General features: G+C 43.1%; 1 protein-coding gene across 7 annotated transcripts in view; it reads left to right on the top strand.

Moving 5' to 3' along the window:
• The window catches only part of CELSR1 (cadherin EGF LAG seven-pass G-type receptor 1), a 164,971-nt gene that overhangs the window by 75,241 nt on the left and 68,002 nt on the right, over nucleotides 1–21,728 (top strand). For all 7 annotated transcript variants that reach the window (XM_065665404.1, XM_065665464.1, XM_065665415.1 and 4 more), the window contains exons 3-4: nucleotides 15,045–15,267; nucleotides 19,274–19,389. In XM_065665404.1, the coding sequence (XP_065521476.1) occupies nucleotides 15,045–15,267; nucleotides 19,274–19,389 (339 nt within the window). The remainder of the gene's footprint in view (nucleotides 1–15,044; nucleotides 15,268–19,273; nucleotides 19,390–21,728) is intronic.

The following is a 21,728-nucleotide window of genomic DNA, read 5'->3' on the forward strand; positions in this document are numbered from 1 at the left end:
AACCTATTCTTTGCAATTAGCCATGGGTAATAAGTCTTCCATTGGCTATTGGGCAGTGCATACTGCATTTGAAAAGCACAGCAGTCGATGGTGATATTTATTTTACTTTCTCTCCTTTTAAGTATTAGTTTTGGATATTCAGATTAAGAGGTATCACTGGCAAAATTCTCTTTGGGTCTGTTTTATACTCCCAGAGAACTATGGCTTCTGATCATTACAAGCTGTACCTATATAAAACACTTTCCATCTAAGGATCACTGTGGACTCTACAGAAATTACTAACAGCAAAGGAAGCCTCTGAGACACCTTTTTGATCGAGAGGGTGCTGTCCCCCTCACCAAAGGGGTGGGCAGCTGGGGCACAGCATCTTCCTCAATTCCAGGTCACATAAAAGCAGTCAGTGGCAAGTCCAGCAAGGCTGGGCAGTGGCCCAGGCAGCTCCTCTGGGCCATTCCTGGACTGCCCACAGCTAGAAAACCTGGGTGAGATTCCCATGAAGGACATCTCTTTCCTGACACAGGCTCTCAGCAGAAGCCTGCATGCTCACTGGCCCACTGTGTTTAACTCAGAGATTTATGGTGCATGTTAAAAGGGGTCCTTGCTTGTTTATGTGGCAAGGCTCACTGCTAAATGCATGCAGGGATGGGGCCAGCACACCTCAGCCTTGCAGCTGGGCACAAGTGATGCCGAGTTGGACCTGAGGCTATGGCCCAGATAGCACAACTGCATGACTGCTTGCTCCAGAAGATAGCTGAAACAGTAAAAACGGAGTTATATTTTTATATAACACAGTCAAAAGCTGAAGTCTTAAACTTTTAAATACTGTCATGTTTCTGAAGATTATATTCCTGTCACACGTGATGAATCTGGAAATCTGGGGTTTATATCAGATTCACATGACTCACTGAAGAGGTCTGCCACTTGTACAGGTGGATTATTACGTGGAGTATATGTCCTTCAGCTAATCTTCAACCTATGCTCACTTGTCAGGATGCAAAAAGCCTTTTCTAATGGGATTACTGTGGTGTATTTGTTGACAGTTTAGTTCTCAGTGTAAATGGCCTGCAGCCTTCACATCAATCTGCTGTGCCTCTTCCTAAACCCAAGCAAGAGAGTTTTATCACATTTCTCTCATCCTGATGTGCACAAACCAGCTACAGTTTAAAGTTTTCCCAGTCTTGTACGAACCCTCCCTTGCCCACACCCTGAGATGCTGCTCATGGATGATCTCTGATTCAGCTGAACTGCTGCAAGTGCCTGACGTTCGGATGCCTCTTCTGGAGCCTCGCATCTTATCCTCCTTGCCCGTGGGAATGCTTGCACTGATCAAAGTCCTTTGCTGTCATGTGGAAGCCTAGCTACAGACTTAACATTGCGTTTGTTCGTTTTCATTAGCTTTAGAACAGTCTGGCAGGACTTCTGTTCTTACCGAGTGCTCCTGCAGTGGAGGTGTGATGGGTGCTTTGTAAAAGCAAGCAGCAGATCACACACCAGTGTAATCGCTCAGCCCCAGCTTCAGAACTTACATTAGTAATTCATCTCCAATATACTTATGAATTCAGCTCTTCCAAACAGTTCAGGGTCTGGGAAGTCCTCTTGACCGCAGCTTATCTTCTTTTGCTTCTCCTGAAGACGGCTGGGTGCCTGGCCTGTTCTTCTCTTCATTTAGCCACTCCCCACAGAGTTTATCACTGATGATTTTACACTTTCTCTCCCATTATTGACAATTTGAAGTAGCATGTAGCTAAAATTCAGTATCCAAAGAACTCGGGCAATAACCTGTTTGAGGATGTTTGCACTTTTACACATGCTTACATTTTTACACCTTCTTGCTATTAACACCACTGATGTCTGTTAGATTATGTTACAATACGGAGAGAAGGTAAGTTCCTAATTGTGGTACGGTATGAAGTCAAGGAACTTGCAGACTTGAGGGGCCTGGAAGCACACACTGTGGTGTGTAGCACTGCAGCTGTTGAACCAGTGCTGCACCAGCTCTTCTCAATGCAGGTGTTTAATATTAAGCCCGAATAGCCAGTTATAATCAATCACAGGATGGTTTGGGTTGGAGGAGACCATTAAAGGCCATCTAGTCCAACCACCCTGCCATGGCTAACATTGGCTTCAGTCTTTTCCCTTGAAGTCAAATACCATTAAATCCATGATGTGAAAATAATACATTTGACCCTGAAGCTGTGCCAAGGTAAGCTCGTGTTTGCTGCCAGTCAGCTGGCTTTACATGAGCAAGGCAAACTGCTAACCTGGCACGAGTACCTGCCTGCTTCTGGCCCTGGCGTCTCCTTCCCACCTCTTGGAAAGAAAACGTCCTGCGACTATGACTGTATCAGCTAGTGGTGTTCAAGGGGAGAGGGACGTGCTGAGCACCTCAAGTGTCTTGTTGGCATCCTGGTTAACAACAGGTGTGCCCAAATTGAGGATTCCCTTTGTTCTAGCATAGGTGAAATCTCCTTTGTTGTCTTTAACTTGTTGTACCTCTATTTCTTCTTTAATAACCTTGCTCCATCAGTTAAGCTCTTGACTTGTACTGCCAGCTTTATACTGATGTGTTTTCTGTTACCCCACCTAAATGGGAGTCACAGTTCTCCCAGGCTTTTTGAAGACCTTTGTTATAATGCATTTGCTTATCTTCATTAGTGTAACTAAAAGAAAGTGGAAAGTGGAGCGCAATTGCAGAAAGTGAAGCTATTTGATATTATAATTTTATAGGTACATGTAAAACCCCTCCCTAGTGACGTAGCTGAATTCCCACACGCTGTCATAATTGTGAGCGTATATATGCATTGCAGAACACTGATCTGAGAGAACCTGCACACAGTGAGCTTTGTTTCAATTTAAATATTTTAAATAGCAGTTTATGAAACAATGGCCAACTTCTCTGTGTAAACTGTAGTTTACAATTATGATTTTATTCATTTAGCCAGGTTAAACCGTCTGTAACATATTAATTGGGGTTTATTTTCTCATAGTTTAATGTCAGAAGTGTTAGCGGGGGTAAAAGTTTAAGCCACACAAATGCATTCTGATGCACCCAAACATACACTTGCTGAGTGTCAAAATAGCCCATATATTAGACTACACTTTAAATGTTGGGGTTTTTTTGCCAATGGCTAGGTGTCTTGGTTGTTTTTTTCTCAATGAAAGCAAATCAGATAAGGAAGAAGGAGAAGAAACCCAACAACTTGCCTTTAAGTTATTTGTGAGGAAGATAAAAATCATGAGATTGTATTTATTTTTTCCACTATGCCTCATGTTCTGGAAAGCCCCTCACCTCGGCTGTGAACAATGTTCACAGCAGACCAGAGCTGGAAGCTAAAACATGGCATTCCAGGGAGAACAGAATTAAATATTTCAGATCTTCCAAAACAATAAAGAAGTTTTATCTTCCAGGGAACAAGGTAACAGGGCTCCTTTTCTCCTGGCTATAAATGCAACCATGAAGCCCCCTTAGAATTCAGTAAGACTGAATATTGGGCTTCTGTATGTGTTTATAATTCCCAAGTTAGACATTTTTATTTTCATCAGCAGATAAACCACAGGAAAGCATCAAGAAGGGCGGTTGGGTGCAGAGGTGAGGGAATCAGGATGATGGCCTGTTAGGGAGGAAAAAGTATGAAGTAGTTTTCTTGTATGTCTGTTCTTTGTGTTACCGTGATTGGAAGCTTTGGCAGTTGAGCACCAGACTGAGGCACTTGGCCTTGAACAACAAGATAATTACAGTTCTGCAATACAGTTGTGCAGGGCATGGTGGGAACCACAATTTCATTGTTGCTGCAAATGCTCTTTTGTTTAGAGCATCATGGTTCAGTGCCTGCATCCCAGCCGCCGCTGCTCTGGGATAGGTTTTGTTCTGTACCCACCCTGAGCGGTGCCCCCGAGCTGCAGCTTCTCAAGCCGTCCTCAGCCCAAATTTTCAGTTTCTCAAAATCGAAGTAAAGACACTTTACCTCAGGCTGTCTCTCAAATTCTCCACAGTGAAGCATATGAGAGCCATTTATACAGCATTTTCAAATACCATAATTAACCCCCCTATTTTAATTAGATAGAACCATGCACATTCAAGGGGTCAACGCACTGATGTGCATATTATAAAAAACGTTATTATGAAGATGAGTGCCTTACATGATTAATTAACACAATCTAGAAGATACAATAAAGCATAGTCATCTAACAAAATGGTAATAAATGACTTTAAAATTAAACCATATTTTACAGACAGGCTAAATTTTAATCTACTGAACTGCTGTAGGAAGAGTCAAGTACAAGCTGTGGATGCTGGCGGGATTTATTTTGATGAGTGTTTAAAAATATCTTTCTAAAAAAGTAACTTTTGAATTTCTGCCTATTGTGGAGATTTAAAAAGACACTGGGTTTGAGAGTTTCTGTGCGAGATGAATGTCACATTACAAGTCCATTTTCAGGAGTCATTAAGAAATAAGGTCAGCTTCCCTGATTAAGTTGCTTTTTGTTTTCAATTTATGTCCCTGACCAGTGTATAAAATACTTCTGAGGCTACCAAAACATAAGGTTATGAGGATTATTTCTTTAACCCAGATCATTTTAATTTTACAAGCCAAGGGGCATTTTTGATTTTTCAGAATTAGCCTTCAATGTGTAACAATGGAAATTTGATGAGCATCAGATTGGTTTTTCCAGTTCTATGCAGTCTGTCAAGCAAAACCTCTGAACTCTATAATCCAAAATGGTCATACAGTGTTTCTAAGTATAACTTTCTTTTAACATAATACTTCTCATACAAAACGAAAATAGAAAGCTGTGAAATCCTAGCTTCCTAAGGTGCAATTCCCATAGTAGGTTAACTTTAAGCAATTTTTTTTGTTGTTGTTGTTTTATTAATATTTGATGTCTTCTTTTCAATTATTCTCACTAATTGGCCATTATGCTTCTTTCCACCAGGACTTCTGGGACCACCTAGGACGTTCAGGGGCATGGTTTGGTTTGAGGTCTGCCTGTTTCTAAATGCCATCATTTTTACCATAGTGTTGGACTATGCAGCAGATGTGAGAGTGAGGTTTTCCTGTGAAAACCTCTGATTTATGGAAAACATGAAATGCAGGTTCTCGCCAGTCTTCCTTTAATGGAGGTGTGCAGTTAGCTGCTTGTGCAGTTAGTTAATCCCTGCTGGGGGCAAGGGCAGATGGTTTCTCCTGTGCCTTGTCTCTTGTTATGAGCTGAAGCATCAAATCTGTAACTGCTACATGGAGAAAATTAAACAGGATGGTAGTGAAGTAAGGATTGGACTCTCCTAAAGAATGCAGTGACGTTTGCCATAGAAAGGAAGACCCTAATCTCCTTTTCTGCATCTTCCTGAGCACTTTCCTATCTTCCTCTCTTTCTGAGGTCAGTTATTTGCAGGTATGTTCCCTTTTTCAACTGCACTGAGGTGTTAACTTGCTCAAAAATACAGTGCTAGACCTTTCCCCATCCCTACCAGTACGGGAACTGGGAGTTGCAGCCCTTTATTGTCCTTTGTGGAAAGCAGCTTAGGGAAAGTGAGCAGGAAGCCGGGCAGTACCTAAAAGCATGCCTGGTTTTCCCCCTCCCGAGTTCCTGTGACAAAAGAAGTTATTGCAGACACACCCCTGGCCTTGCTTGCTTTCCTCATGCATGTAAATAGCTTAATGTGTTTTGAAAAGCCCAGTGGGTGGGCGGGATGGCCTGTGGAACAACGGCCTTGGGGAATTAAGGGTGGCATCCACTGCCCTATGAAAACTGCAGCTTTGAGTGGTGGAGCGGTCCTTTTTGTCATCTCAGCAGAGTGCCTTTTCCTTTCTCGCTGCTGCCCATGGAAGACAGTAAGAACAAGGCACAGCAGCTGGTTCCGAAGCAGAAGTCCTTGCAGGTGCGCAGGGATGCAAATATGGACGAGACTCTAAAGGCTGTCCCAAAGGCAGTGTGTCCTGCTCTGTCCTTCGGTTCACTCCATGTGTACCTCCTCAAGTAACACTACTGGAGGTGAATCAAGGAGCATACAGAGTGAGAATACAAGATACAATATCAGATGTATATACAGGAAAGGAAGGGTATGATCATTTATCTTAAAAATAAATGGAGGGAGGGATAGTCCTCTGTAAATAAGTATATTATGCAGAGCTGTGTTTTGTTCTTACACCTCCAGCTTTCTCATTGGTTTGAAAGTGGGATTTTTAGGAATAGATTTATTCCAAGTAAGACATCATGCAAATTGCAGACACAATGGCATAATCTAATTTAAGTTTTATCTTTGACATCTACGGTAATGTTTTCCCTCTGCTAAATACATCCAGAGATAAAGCTTAGGCTTTTGAAAGGCATTGCTTCATCACCATATCTTGCCCCAAATCAGTGCAATTTGCATTATGATAAATTGTCTTACATACAAACCATAGAGCTCAATATAAACTGGGAATTTTGGTGCATTTCTTTTTTCTCTTGTGTAGATTTGTGCTGTGTATAGTCTTGGATGAGAAGCAGAACCTAAAAAGATCTCTAAAGCTTCACCTTATAGGTTAAAGGCAGAGGCGTTGTGAGGGCACTGTCCATTACAACAAATGGTTCAGTAATTTACAGGGTTTAGAGTTGTAAAATCAGCCAAGATTAAGACCTTAAGAAATCACCTACTGGACCTCACAGAACAGAAGTTGTTGGGTAGCTGTGGCAGGCTGCAGACATGGATGTTTTCTTTCTCATTCTCCTCTACCATATCTTTAACATTCAAAACCAGTGCTTTTCCTCAGCACTGGGGGTGATCATGTCTGGTGCCATGGGAGCAGAGGGTGAGGAGAAGCCCCGCACGTTGTGTGCACCTCTGCCCACCTCCCTGAGCCAAGAGAGCAGTGCCCAGGGACGGCTCTGCATGGGTTGGCCATTGAGCACACACCCTAGCTCTGCCAGCCAACCCGCTGGGGATTCTTTGGGGTATTGGCACTAATCCGTGGGCTGTAAAATCGTGGTTTTCGTCTTTTCTTTCCCAAACCTCAAGGTGGGCTTTGAAATGGAGTGTTTTCTTAAACTGAGAATGTTTCACTGTGGTGTCTGCCCCCTTGCTCATCAGAGTGCTGTATAGAAAGAAATCACAATGCTTGTGGTGAGCGTTGGTAGCACTTCTGGTGTTCACACCACTCCTGCTGCTGGACAGTGAAAAGTGAGCTGTCTGGTGTAGACAGTGTAGAAGCTTTAGTATCTGAGCATTTTTAATCCTCAGTAAATATATGGGGAAGAGAACGCAGCTACTAAAGACTCAGTCATGACTTTTGTCTGCGCTCTGTTCCTGACAGCAGTGGTGGAAGTTGCATAGGAAAACAAGGTCCAGTGACCATTCATACTGAGCATATATCATCTTCAGAACATGCTCATAATTTCTGAAATCCACAAATTAATTCATTTCTCCAACAGATGTGTCCCAAATATCACTAATCCTCCTCACTATTGTTTTGTTTCTTCTTTTGTTTCCTAATTATTCCTTCTCATTTAAATGCAAAACCAAAAAAGCCCCAAATCCCAAATCATCCATCCATCCATCTATCCACCCATCCATCCACCCACCCTTCCCTGCAGGGTGTGTTTTGTTTTGTTTTGTGACCAGGGAAGGGGAGGAAGACCATCTTTGCTCAGACTGGCCCTGGGCATAGGATCTCGAGCCTCATTTCAGATGGATGGGGGGCCCAGGTACCATTTCAGTTGCTGCTGTGCAAATGCAGTACATCAGTGGACACAGCCCAAAGCTGCTTGAGAGATGCAGACCTGAGCTTTCCCTGCTGTTGTTTTTGTACAATACAGTTTAGCTTGATTGCTAGTGGTGAAGGATCAGGAGGTGGGATGGGGTCCTGGCCTCTCCTTTGCCTGTCTGGCCAGGGGAGTTTTTCATTGTGGTCCTCCTCCTGGGTGCTTGCAGGACTACAAAGCAGCTGGGGTGCAGATGCTGTCCCCAAGGACCCCAGAGGGAAGAAGAACTGGGAAGGGCTGAGTAGCATCTTCCTGTTGGGAGTGAGGATGGGACCTCCCTCAGAGCAGTTGGTTTCAGTTGAGGTTTTGGGGACTGGAATTTGGCCACACAGAGCTCTCACTTGCCTTGGGGCCAGCACATGCCACCCACAGCTTCAGAGGCAAAAAAAGAAGAAAGTAAAAAGCTTCCCATGTTCGTTATGTTGGAGCATTCTCATGATTGAAGATCTCATGACCTTTATTTAGCCCAGTCTCATGACTGTTGGAAATCTGGTTTGTGAGTTATCAGGGATGTCTGGGGTAACTTTGGGGAAGAAGGCACAGGAGAGGGAGAAGGGTGATGGTAAAGGAGAGGATTAATATATATAGGCAAGAGAGCACTGGTAATTTTGCATCCTCTCTTCCCACTAGCTCAGAGTTCAGAGCTTATGCCCACAGAAAAATTAAACCAGATCTTGAGATAAAACAGTGATATCCTGAATATAGGATCATTTTCTGTCACCTCAGAGAGTTACTTGGCAAGATATAGATGTAGGTATAGAGATACAGAGATGAGATATAGATGATATAGGTATAGGAATGGTTTTGCTGTTATTTTTCTTAGTGTTTTAATTTCAGGTTACTCTCTTGCAAGTACATCTTGTTAATTCTGGAGCTGTTAGCAACTTAAATTATGAAGGACAGCTGTCATTATGAGTCAGCGGGATTTAGTCCTAAACAGTGTGACTGTGTGTACTTACGTATGTATTTATGTACTATTTTATTATATCCTGTTTCTCACAATATGCCTTTATAGCACAGAAAGCAGCAAAGGGAGCAGAAAGCAAAGAGGAGGAGGGGTACCCCAAAGTGGACCTTAAGCTGATGTTTCTCTGTGTAAGAGGGTTGGGGCTGGTTTTAATTTTCCCAGATCAGTCCCAATTTTAAAAACATAAATGAAAAGGTAAAAGGAAAAACCAAGGTGTGTTTTCAAATTTGAACTTTGACTAGCAGCACAGAACCCTCAGAAAGTGTCACCCATCAGTGTCAGTGCTGAGTCTGACAAGTGCATCTGCATGGCCCCTCTGAAATGGCAGTAGGGGTTTGTCCATTGATTTCTAAGGGATGCAGATTTTACCTCTGTGCTTCAAATAGCATTTCTGATTCTTCTGCATAAAATGGTACATCAACAGAGGCATCCCCTAACTAACCCCGGTCACCAGTGCACCAATGGCTTCTAACTTCTATTTGCTCCAGCTTCTCCTTCAATCGGAATGACTTGGTTATTCTTTCTGGAGAGCTGCTCTCTAAGTTCTGTCATAAAACCGTTAGATTTTTGTTTGTCTGTGTGTTGTTTCATTGGTAAGAGGCATTTACTGAGAGGTAAGGCTGACTTCTCCCAGTAGGTTCTGAGGGCAGACTCATGCACCACAGAGCCACTGAAGTCATGAATTTCCCTTCCTGGGCAAAATCCAATATTCATTTTATTATTTAACTTGAGCCTACATTTCAGGCAAATCTTCCTGCACTGTATCTGTGCTTTGTCAGTGGGGAGAGGTGAATATCTACGGAAGGTGTTGATCCAGTTCACCTATGTCAAGCATGAGCCTCTCACACAGGGTTAAAGCTGTGTTTCCATAACAGTTAAACTTCAGACCATTCCTTCATCCTAGCCCTTGGGCGCATGGTCCTGCCTCCTTCCCTTGTGCCTGCTGTGGTATTCATCCCATCAACCCTATCAGGGACCTAATCAGAAGATCACTAACACTACAATAAAGAAATGAGTGGTGATTTGCCATCTTAGCTCCACAAATCGGTCAACTGCGGGATTACATGAATGCCAGCACAAGGGAGGGGGAAGAAAGTGTGACACATTCCGGGAATTAAGAAACTATGGTAACTCCTACTTAGCCTAAACTATGGTGAAGCCACCCCCACAGTGCATGTGTTGGATCCCAACCTCTTTATCTCTTGTCCCAGTAGAGATTTCCATGCCGATTCTTCAGCTAATTTGTTTTTAACAACCTTCTTATTACTTAGTGCACTGATTGCTTTAGTGCTGGTTATCATTTAAGGTTAGTAGCCGTTTAGTTACTAGAGGAAAAGGAGGATTGATTTTCCCATAATGTGCAAGATAGCAAATACAGTTTTAATAATTGGTTCTTTATTAGGGCAATGGGTCAGTGGGAATTCTTTGAAGAATGTAGTTGCCCTGTTTCTTGTTGTTTCTCCTTTCCACTTTAAAGTACATTGTTATAGGCTGGCTGCTTAAATCAGCTCCTTAAAATGCTTGCTATTATGGTGAACCAACCTCAAACATGGAGAAGATTAATATGTATCTAGAGCAAATGGCAGGATGGAGGATGGGAGAGAAGAATCTGTTCAAGTCAAACAATTACAGACACTGAGTGAAAAATTAACATGTGTCATGGGAAACTGGAAAAAAGAAACAAGAACATCAGTGCAAGTCTGCTGCTTCATGTAAATATCTATTTTATGTAGTACTTAAGTTGAAACATTTGGAGAATAGTACCAAGTTTTGAGGGCTAGTCTCTAAAAAGGGATATTGTGGAAACACATTGCAGTAAACTGAAGAGTAGAGTAATTCCGTATTTATTCCAATGCTGGCATACTGTTTCCAGCAAGCTTCCCAATGTTATATATTGTCTGTTGCTGTAAGGTCAAGCAACTCACCAGCAAAACCACAGGCAAATTTCTGCCAAAGACTGGCTCATTGATGCACACCAGTGTGCTGTTGGAAACTCATCATGTTCAGCTCACAAAGTGGTTCCAATTCTAAGTTTATTTTTTTTCATTTTTCATATATATTATTTTTATTTCTTTTCACTTTTTTTTGTCGCCATTTATTGTTTATTCATTAAACTCTACCATTACTTTATTTGGGATAGGTCAGAGGAAGACCAACTCTTCTAGCCAGGATTTTGCTTTGCCTGTTCTTGTTACGTTGCACCTGATATCATGGTGTCCTTACTACTTAATAAGAGAAATGTTATTGTTAACGTCTTTATAAAGTTAGTCCTCAAACTGAAGAAGAATTGTATTAGAGACAGGATGGTTGTGAGTAGGAAGCAGTGTTGAAAACAGCTATCATGTTGTGTGTTGGAACTAGATGATCTTACAGTTGTTTCTAACCATAACCGTTCCATAGTTCTATGATCTCAAGGGCTTTAAAACCAGGAAGCATCACATAAAGGGCTGGGTAAAAGCCACAGGACTGGTAGTTTTAAGAGTCATCAGTATTGATTGAGAGCCTGTAAGATCAGCTACTGTTCTGTAACAGTAAACCCTTTGCTGACTAGGGGCAGAAGGTTTTCAAAGCCCAGGAATCTGCCAGCAGATAACAGGCAGCCGTGGCCTGTGTTATCTGACAGTGCATGCTTTAGATTTAGCAGCTGGAAGAACTAAGGTTCACCTCTGCTGCTTGGATTTCACAGAGTTGTAATACGTAACTAGTTTTTTAAGTGATTCCTAAAATTCTGGCCAGTGAAAAATAGAATCATAGTCACCAAGGAAATGCCGCAGGGAGCAAAGGGAGTTTCACAGGCTAGGTGAAGGGGTGAGCCATGCCAGCATCGCCAGCCTCACAGACCAACCCCAGGCTGTGTGTGACAGCTTATCACTCCAGCCCCTCCAGGCCCTTGCTGCACAGCAGCTGTCCCTCCTGTACTGTTTTTTCCTCCTGGAAAGCAAGACATTCCCTCTGACAGCATGTCCCCACCCTCTGACATCCAGCTGCAAGCAGGCACACAGCACTTTTCATCCCAAAGACTGGAGGATGCCGGTCCCTTCCTTTTCAAGCAGTTCTTCCCTTAGGGCCTTCAGACTCCAGCTGCAGCCAGCAACCAGCTTGTCCTTCAGCTCCATGCAGGCTTCGGTTCAGACACTGAGGACACTTTTCAGGACATGCCTCAAGGCTCCTGCGGGGCAGTGCTCTGCGCCATCAATGTGTCCAGGATGAGGTGGCCACCCTTGGAAGTGACAAACCCAAGTGCAACACAAAGGTTCTGTTGCCAATCGTGATTAAAGCAGCACTTCCAATACTTGCTCAAAATGCCCTGTTCCTAAATAATTCCAGGCATTTTTGGAAAAAAGGATAATTAAGAAGTTATCAAGTTTCTTGGTAGACCTTTGTGCCTTTTGAAGCACAGTGATGGAGCTACTGTAGAGATTTCAAAACCACTGTTTTAATGTATTTTCGTAAATACACATGAAATATGAAAATTGAACATCAAAGAATATGCTTCAAGTGCAGTTCTCATTTACATTGCAGACTAAAGAGGATTCAGAATAATTTTAGTAACTGGGACATCAATGATGCTACAGCTGAATGAATATAGAACAAAAGATCTTATTCAAAGTTGAACCTCATTCTTTCAAATTGCTTCTTTAAACATCATAATGAAAAGCAGTAATAAACATAATTCACTAGAGCTTTTCTGTAAGCTTTCTTTTCTCTTAAATAGTTTTATGCCTGTATAGTTATCTAAATATCACAGAATCGAAACAGAACCATCAGTGACTTCCAGCTTAGGCTTTTGTATTTTGCCTCCGTATTGCCATGGCATTTCCACAGCATGCTACAGTGCCAGGAATCTCTCCCTTTAGTTCACTCCTTTGTTTCCCTGTATATTCAAGCCTGGGTGTTATTTGCTTTTGCCAAATATATCATTCTGTTTCCAGAGAGCCTTCAAGATTACATTCCTCTCTGAGTTGAATGTTACTTCACAGAATATCCTACAACTTTTTTAAAGCAACAAACCTGTGCTTAGCCTTGCTAATAGGGATTATATGGAATATCATTCAAATGGAATGTTATTCCATTTTTTTTGAGAGTTCTGGTACGTGTGTGTTAAGGTATTGGCTGTGCTTATGCAGCAGATCATCAAGAAGTGCTTTCTGTAGCGTCCTCTTAGAGCGTCTGATGTGTGTGTGTGTATGTGTGTGTGCTTTTTCTGGCATATCCAGTACACTGAGGGAATTTTCTGTCTTTATTCATACAGTTTCTCCCCAAAGAAACACACTCTAGAGCATTTTAAAGTATCAAGGAAGATGTATTCATGTAACCTTGCCTGATACAGCTGATAGATGGAAACAGGAAGATATTTATCAAGTGGGTTTCACAGCATTTCATCTTAATATGTTAAAGGGAGGCTATAGGAACATGAGTGCTGAATCAGAAAAGCTCTAAGGACAGGTTTGAAGTTGAACTGTCCATATGGTTTATTACTTCTGAGGCTTCAGATTGCACTCCCTCTAGGATGACTATTTCTAGATTTATTTCATAATTTCTTAACTGTGAGAATTATTACTATAGAGAGATGTGTTCAGCTCCCCTGTGCTTTGTGTTGTATCCTTTCTAAATATACTGAAATACTCCTGTGTGCTGTTTGCCAGGATATACCCACAAATGCATTCATTGGGAGGCAGCTGTACAATGGCTCTACCCATCAGGTGGAGCACAGAGCAGGGCCAGAGGTTCATCCTCCAGAGCTGAATCTGCCTAGGTGGGGCATCATGCATTGGCTGGCTCCATGATCATGCACTCTTGTAGTTTGCCAGCATACATTTTGCCTGCCTGAAAGGCAATGTGATGTTGATGCAAGAGCAGAAAGCCAGTGGAACTGGAGAGCCGAAGCAGCGGGGCTGTCCACCTCACCTTCTCTCAGGGATTGCTACCCCTGGGGCAGTGGCTAAACCAGCTGCAAAACATTGCAGTTTACAGCCTGGCATAGAAAAGAGGTGCAAATCCAGGTCTGGATGGGGCAGTAGTGCTGCCTGCAGCCGGCTTTGCTGTGGGAAACTGTGGGACAGTGACTGAAGCAAACCTTGCTGTTTTAATTTGCCTTTGTTTGTGAGTCACTGCCCACACCTCCTGCTCCTTTTACTTTCCTCCAGGAACGCATTTGCACGGCTTTAACTGTGCTTGAATTAATGTAATTGTAGAATCCGGTAGCGAGTAACCGTGCAAATACCGAACTGTTGGAAACGTATTCCTTCAGCTGGCTGTATCGTGTAGTTTTGCTCTACGTTTATTTGTCAGATGTTGTTACTGGGCAAAATCCAACTGTATATGCCATCCTCACTTTCTCTGAACAGCTTTATGTGTGGGATCTGAACACACTTTATACCTTAGGAAGGCAAAACATAAATGTTAACAAATTAACTCAGATAGAGGGTTCAGCTTTCTGTGCAATGATTAATTCAGCAGCTGCTTGTGTCCCAACTGCAGCAGACTTTTTAAGGTGAACATCCTCTGTACAGTATTTATTTGTGATTCACTCTCAGATTTTGGGCAAACACAGGAAAAGTTACAGTGTACATACTAAGCAAGGCACCTCAGTCTTTGGTATTGCATTTAACACATCTTAACGCAGACTTGGAATAAAGGTGAAACATTTAGGGGGAAAACAGGCTCAGCAAGCAGCATGCAGAACCTGTAGCTTCAATGGAGTTACTGTGCCTGTCTATAAAGGGTTCAAAAAATGGCTGTCACTGCAGGATGCATGCATGGGAAAAAGTGGAAGTAATCCATATGTCATCTGCATCCTGCTTATTCTGTCTATGAACACTTTGAGAGCGTTGTCACAAGCTCAGCAGTGCTGCGCTGCCTCCATGGGCAGCAAAGCACAATTCCACTCAAGACAAAGTGCAAACATTTCCCCGTTTATGTGTTTACACAATTTCCAACCCATAGTGAAATGCCAGAACAATTTACACACACTTATTGCTTGAGAGGTAGGGTGCAGGGTTTTACCTGGTGTTGCTACCTCCTCCCATATAGATCTGTCACCAGCTTTATCACTCGGTCTGGAAGCGGCCAAGGAATCTGAAAACCAAGACCAATGTTGTTGGACATTTACAAGAGGATTGCTCAGCAAATAATATCCTGCACCCTCATGAAAATTCAGACTTGAAAGATGCTGCAGCATCCTTAACCCCTGCAGTTACAGCCTCAAACCTCAGTTGCGGAAGGGGCTAGGTGCAGAAGTTTGGAAGCAGCTTATCCTTTAGCAGAAACACTTGGGTATCCGAGTGTCACGGGTTGCTGTCACATTCCCTGATGTCTGCTTGTCATCTTGCAGGAGAGTACTGCGAGGTGAACGCGCGCTCCGGCCGCTGTGCTCCGGGGGTGTGTAAGAATGGAGGAACCTGCGTGAACCTGCTGATCGGGGGCTTCAAGTGCGAGTGCCCCCCAGGCGAATACGAGCGGCCATACTGCGAGATGACCACCCGGAGCTTCCCCCCGCAGTCCTTCATCACCTTCAAGGGGCTGCGACAGCGCTTCCACTTCACCGTCTCCCTCATGTAAGTCCCAGTGGGGAAGGGCTTTGTGCCTGGTGGCTTCTCCATCTGAGCCTGGGGGGTGTTTGTTAAGTGTTGTCACATACTACCCATGTGTACAGGTCACTTGGGGGATTTCTGATGGTGATTCCTGCAAATGGGGCACAGTAGTGTTATCCAAGTGTTTGATTTTCTGCCCTGCTGAGGATGCTGCTGACTCCTGACCTTCCTCTGCTGCAACATGGGGTGATGGCGCTGGGAGAGGGGCACCAGGACCTCCCTGGCCACCTCTCAGTAGCCCTCAGCTGAAGAGGCATGAGGGTAGGTGGTAGGTTTGCCACTTTTTATAGCTGAGCCTCCAGCCTTGGAGGCTGGCTGCAGAGCCAACCCATTCGTGATGCTTGTTTGGGAGAGCCCTTCCGCTCTCCTGCTTCTCAGCCTGTGAGAGAAACCTGGTCTCATCAGGCCATGGCTGAGCACAGGTTGGTCCTCCTCAGGTCCTTGCTCTCTGTTGGCTTGGGACAACCCCAACTGTCTCAGCTCCTCCCCTCACTCCCCCTGGCCTTCACACCCAGCTCCGCTTCTGGTCCTATCCCAGCTGCAGGCACAACCAGCCTCATCCCCATCCCATCTGCCTGGACATCCCCATGTTGGACAGTCTTCTCCTGGGCTGGCTGTCACTTTTCCATGGGGGCACTCAGGGAGGCAAGGGGAGCAATGATAGCAGCCACACTGCATGGACCAGGGCTCTCCTCCCCTGGCTCACACATCCCAGAGGAGAAGACTTCTGGGGTCAGGAGTAGGGCTCACCCCTTCTCTGGAGGGGGCTGGGTTTCAGCTTTCCCATGGTTTAGCCCATCAGGATTGACCTTTGGTTCTCCCTCACAGTTGACTGTGAGTAAATAGCACAAAATGTGTTAAACCCCGAAGGGTGAGGCTGGGGATTTGTTTATAGGGACAACAACAGCCGGAAGGACAGACCTGTTTGTGTGTCTGCCCAGAGAAAGTGCTCAGGGAGGACACCTCCAGGCATGTGTCTCACCCAGCCCCAGTTACCTGGTGGCTTACATTGTCCGGAGCCAGGCAGCTTCTCCCCAGTTATGTTTCATCTGCCTTAATCTGAAATTCCATGGAATCTTGGCATTTTGGTTAAATCAGAAAGCACAGACACAGCTTACACGTGAGCTGAGGTAAGGAGGAGTTGCTCCTGTGCAGGTTTTTTTGGAGCATCAGATCTAAGCACACAGGAGAGCTGAGGAGTGAAAGGCTTCGTCAGACCTACACTGAGTGCAAACAAAGGAGCAGTCTGGGCCGGCTGCCAGCGTGAATTACCCGCTCTGCTCCTGGCTTGTCCCCTCGGCCACGGGGTGTCATTTTTCAGGCTTTCAGGAAGAAATCCTTGACGTGGACGGTGCTTCAGGCTGAAACAACTCAAGTGCTCTGTGTAGGGGTTACTGAGAAACAGCAAACTGCTGCACAAGGCAGTGGTTTCTTCACCTTCCTTAAAACCAAGATGGCGTATTTAGTCATGAGCTAAACACTCAGTGTGAGTATAAGCCTAGAGCATCATGGGGTTCATCCCACATGGTCTGGGATAACGACACGTTTAGCTTTTCATACCTGAAGTTCGCTTTTATCTACACTTACTATTTCTTTGGCTTTTACTATCCTTCAATGCAGGTGGAAAACATTATGTGAGGGTAAGCAGGAATTAGCAGTTTGACTAGATGATGCTTTGCCATTACATGTATTGTGATTTGAGAGCATTTGTAAAATGCCAGCATCTAGCTTACCTTAGCCTCAAGTGAATCCTGCAAAGAGCAGGATGTTTGCATTGTCCAGTCTCCTAACTAAAGTTACTTATTTTCTTAGAAGTATTTAGGTTACTGACCAGGCATATCTTTCTGCTCCCAACAGTGTACATCTTCCTTGCTTACTTCCAGTACTTGCTACTCCTTCACTTCAGGAGACACTGTCAGTTGAGAGGTTTTCTCAATATTTGTTCAAAATTCTCATAAAAAATGGATTTTGTTTCCTACGTCCTGAGATTAACAATATCCCTCCTATTAAAAACCAGTGTTTTTTTTCCCAGCTGGTGGTAACTAGGCCAGTTCAGAAGCAGTAGTGCTTTAGCTGTTAATATGATACAAAAGATGCTTTTGACTAGTGGCAGACAATGGAACTGAGCACACACAGAAGTAAAGAAATATAAAAAATAGCTAAATAGTTTAATGATTAAAATTATGGTAGAGAATTGTAACCACGTCAGAAAATACAGTCAAACAGAATTAAGGTTCCTGTTGCTGCTAATCAAAGTTTCTGCCCACTAAAGAAGCATTCCTAATGTTATTCTCTTTTCTTTTGCTCATATATGTTCTGGATAGATCTGATCAAAACGTTTTGATGAAGCAGTTATGTATGGAAAGATACAGTCTTGGGAAATGCAGGAACTGTATTTCTTTGGGTGAAATGCTTGATAGGGAAAAGTGAAAACAAAATCAGTGGTTTGATAATATTGAGCTATTTCAACAGTATTGTCTTAATTCATTTAGTTTGCTTTTTACTTCTAGAACGTTATGTTAAATAAATTTAGAAATAAAGATGTATTTCAAAACTGATTAAAAGTAATCGGAACAGTCATATACTATTTTGATGGACTGCAGCTGATATTCTTTGGCATTTGTATTTTACTGGAAATATCCAAATTTTGACTTCTCTTTTTTGAACCAGAAAATTCCTTCTCCTTCAAAAATATAAAAAAAGTATGTGGAATGAAAATCCGCATTTCAGTGTAGCTCACAGTCAGGCTCCTGGTTCAGGAAGGCCTCTACTCAGTGTGATCCACAGCATATGTATGTCTGTCAAATAACTGCTGTTAAAAAATACTATTTGTTTTTTTAATTCTTTATTTCAAATATCAGACCTTGATGTCCTAAAATACTGCTTCCTTCACATTCTCTGAGTGCAGGTCTTGCTGCAGTGCGGGAGAGTCTTGCTAGTAGACATGACACGACAGGCACAAGAATCATTTCTTCTGGCTGTGGAAGGCAGCTTTCATTAGCTGTATTCAGCATTTCATTCATTTGTAGGAAAAGTGGGTTAATTTAAATCAGGGATATTTCCTGACGTTCAAGATACAAAATCAAACTACACTGCCATTGGGAAAGACAAGAAATTCCCATGGTTTCCCTTTCTCTCTTTATATGGAATATTATTCTTTGTAAAACTGTTTATGTGAAGTGCAATATAATTTTTTTTGCGTTTCTAAGTAGCTGGAAGCTGTGAGTAAATTCCCAAAGATAATGGGTTTTAATTAAAAATTATAAAATACATGAAGTACACAGAAATCTGCAAAAGGAGCTCTGTGCTGACAAAAAACCTTAGGCTTTTTTAAATGTGGGGATGCCTCTTTTCCTGCAGGAAAGATGTGATACGTCCCATATTGGAAGCATAAGAAAGATCAAACCAAAAAACACCCATTGGCACTCTGGTTTGAAATAATCATTTGAATGTGTATTTTCCTTCCTCCAGTTGACTGACGTGTGGGTTGATGAACCCCAACCTTTCTTTTTCCCTTGCCTCCTATCAGGTCTTTTTAATCAGTTGGTGACTGTTTGTACACTGTAGCATTTAGACAGCAAGCAAGCAGCAAGTATCCCCCTTTTGGTGTGAAAACACTTCCTAGCTTTCGGACTGTTTGCAAAGTGTAGTCGGTGCTGCTGCTTGGTGAGTGTCGGATACTCACCCTGCATCATGCTGCATGTTTTACTCCTTGTGAGGGTCAGCATCCACAGCACATGTCTGCAGAGTAGGTTTCTGTAATTTCCACCTCGCTTGTGTCTGTTGATAGTGAAAGAGCAGATTGATCCTGTGGCTGACTCCTCAATGTCACAATTTTCTATCTGAAGAGAGATTCAAAGGCTTGCTTCTCTGATAGACACAATGCTGTCTTCCTTCTGGAGAACTTGGTCATCAGTCTCTAATTCATAAGCCGTTAAGCACGAACTAACCCCTTGTCTCTGCATTCTAGGTTTGCAACCAGGGAAAGGAATGCTCTCCTCCTCTACAATGGGCGTTTCAATGAGAAGCACGATTTCATTGCCTTGGAGATCATTGAGGAGCAGATCCAGCTCACATTCTCTGCAGGTGAGGTCTCGCTCAAGTCGAGTGTTTCTGCCTGTGGTCAAGAGATCCTCTCAAGCCGTTTGGAAGTGTGCATTAAGGATTTTATATGGCTGTTTGCTGCCTCATTAGCTGAGTAACTGGCTGATGTTTTACAGTGAGCAACTGATGCCAGGTATTGCAAAGTACTCCAGATTGTAGCGGTTTGTGGTGGTTACACTGCTGTCACAGGCAGGAGCTTGTCAACATACCAGTTATAAAACCAGAGTTTATGACTACTATAAGAGATTGGCACTAACCTGAAAGCTGACCTCTGAGCCAATGTGTGCTTAAATGAAACTTCATTTTATCACAGTGTGATAAACGTCGTGTGGTTGTATATTTTTACACTACACCATCAGTGAAACTAGGTGTGTGTAAGTGTTATCTAAAAAATGCATGCAAGCCAAAGCAGGCAAGTGAGAAATGCCTGCCACTCTGGTTGGTGATGAGCAGTGATGCTGCAGAAATGCACTTTTGTGCTGTAGAAGCACCTCCTCTTGGAAGAAGCCATAAACAACCATGGATTTAGAAGAACTTAGCTGCCTGCTCATTGCTACAGTAGGCTAGGAAACAAGAAACAGAGGCTTTGGCGTTTCCTTGCTTTCTCACTAGGACAAAGCCAGTGTCTTTTTGTGCTTCTGAGAGCAGAGAGAGGGGAAGGCCACCAAGTGAAGTGCAGGGTGGCATGTATCCCTGCCACTGTGGCCTTCTCCCAGGGGAGGGGATTCCTCCAGAAAAGCAGCCCTGGCAGTGGCAAAGTTCTTCATGACACAAGTGTGATCAGAGCAAACCTTGACCGTTCCAGCCTCAGCAGAGCAGTGTTTCCCAAGTTAAAAAAGCCCAAGTTTCATCCAGAACCTCACACCCAGCTGTGCTAATTGCCATGACAGGGGTAGCACACAGCTGAAAAGCATGGTTGAAGCCCATTGAAGCCACCAGGAATCACCGCTTAGGCTTCACCAGACTTGCTGAGGCTCTTGGAGTCTCTTTTGATGGAACATGCATTCCGGCTTCAGGCCAAGAGCAGGTCTGTTCAGTGGGGAGGCTTTGGTGGCTTTACCAAATCTCAGCAGGGCAGACAACCTCTAGTTGTCACAGGTTTGGGGGATGTCTTCCATTGGGATAGAAACTAGGAAGGTCTGTTGTTGCGTAGGTCAAGTGGGGTTACATGCAGGTCAAGTGAGATGTTTGTACCTCTGTACCAGGCATGTAACTGAGGTAATAATCCTGTTATTTCCCATTATCCATATTAGAGATAATAATGAAGCATGCAGGCTCTAGTCAGCTCTTAGTTTATTGCTGTGAAAAGTGAGACACTTCAAGCAATAAAGCAGTAGAAGCGGAGGCAGAGCTCAGCCCAGTGTTGCACACTCATCACCAGTGACAGTCACTCAGACCTCATGATAAATCCTGTTACCCCATCAATTTACCAGCAATGCTTAAGTGCATATCAGGACCTTTGAGTTGAAGAGACTCAGTTTCATTTCCCTTTATTAGCTCAAAGTTGTCTAAATTAGATTTTGAGGCAGACTTTTGAGTGGATTAGTGCAATGAAATAACATACTGCATTCGGAGTGTTGTGCTTTCTTCTGTAGCTCTGCTCTACCTGTCTAAACTTGAATCAAATTGCTTGGAAGGCACCCTGAGGATGAATGAGGAAAAGAAAATAAATTCTGCTTGCACTTATATGCATTTAAATGTAGAGGAACTGCTTTAAAATACATGAAACTAAATTTAGATTTGCACTGCTGCACCTGAGAGCAGGTCTGGTCCTGTACGTTACAAATGGTATTTTCTTTGGAAGGAGAATGGTTTATGTTTTATAGTTTTAAGTGGCTTTTCACGAACAGTCCAGGTTTTGGACACCTGATCTGACTGTTTTACCTGTCACAACAACTTTTTCATGGAAAGCAAAGCAAAAGGATTGGGGACCAGAGAACTTCCTTTCACAGAGACGTGCAAGCTGCTTAGAAAGCCCAATTTTCACCATAGATTTTTTTATCACTAAATGATAAAAAACATTACAGCAAGATGTCAAATATGTAAGCTGAAATCTGTATTGTTTAAATAACAGAAGTGTAGAGAATGTGTGTTAAAGGATGGTAGGGGACACAGGAATAATACTTCACATGGGGTAAAGCATTTGTTGCAGATAGAGATGGATGTACATTTTAAGTTCAGCAATACTCTGGACTTTGTTAGCTTATGGGAGGGAGTTGTTTTTCCTGTGGTTTATTATGGAGAATTTTCCATCTGTTAAAAAGAGAGAGAATGAAAAAAAAGGCCAAAACCCAGCAATCTCTTCCCCATGCCAGGCCTTT

The sequence above is a fragment of the Lathamus discolor genome, chromosome 1, assembly GCF_037157495.1.
Source record: "Lathamus discolor isolate bLatDis1 chromosome 1, bLatDis1.hap1, whole genome shotgun sequence".
Lineage (NCBI taxonomy): Eukaryota > Metazoa > Chordata > Aves > Psittaciformes > Psittacidae > Lathamus > Lathamus discolor.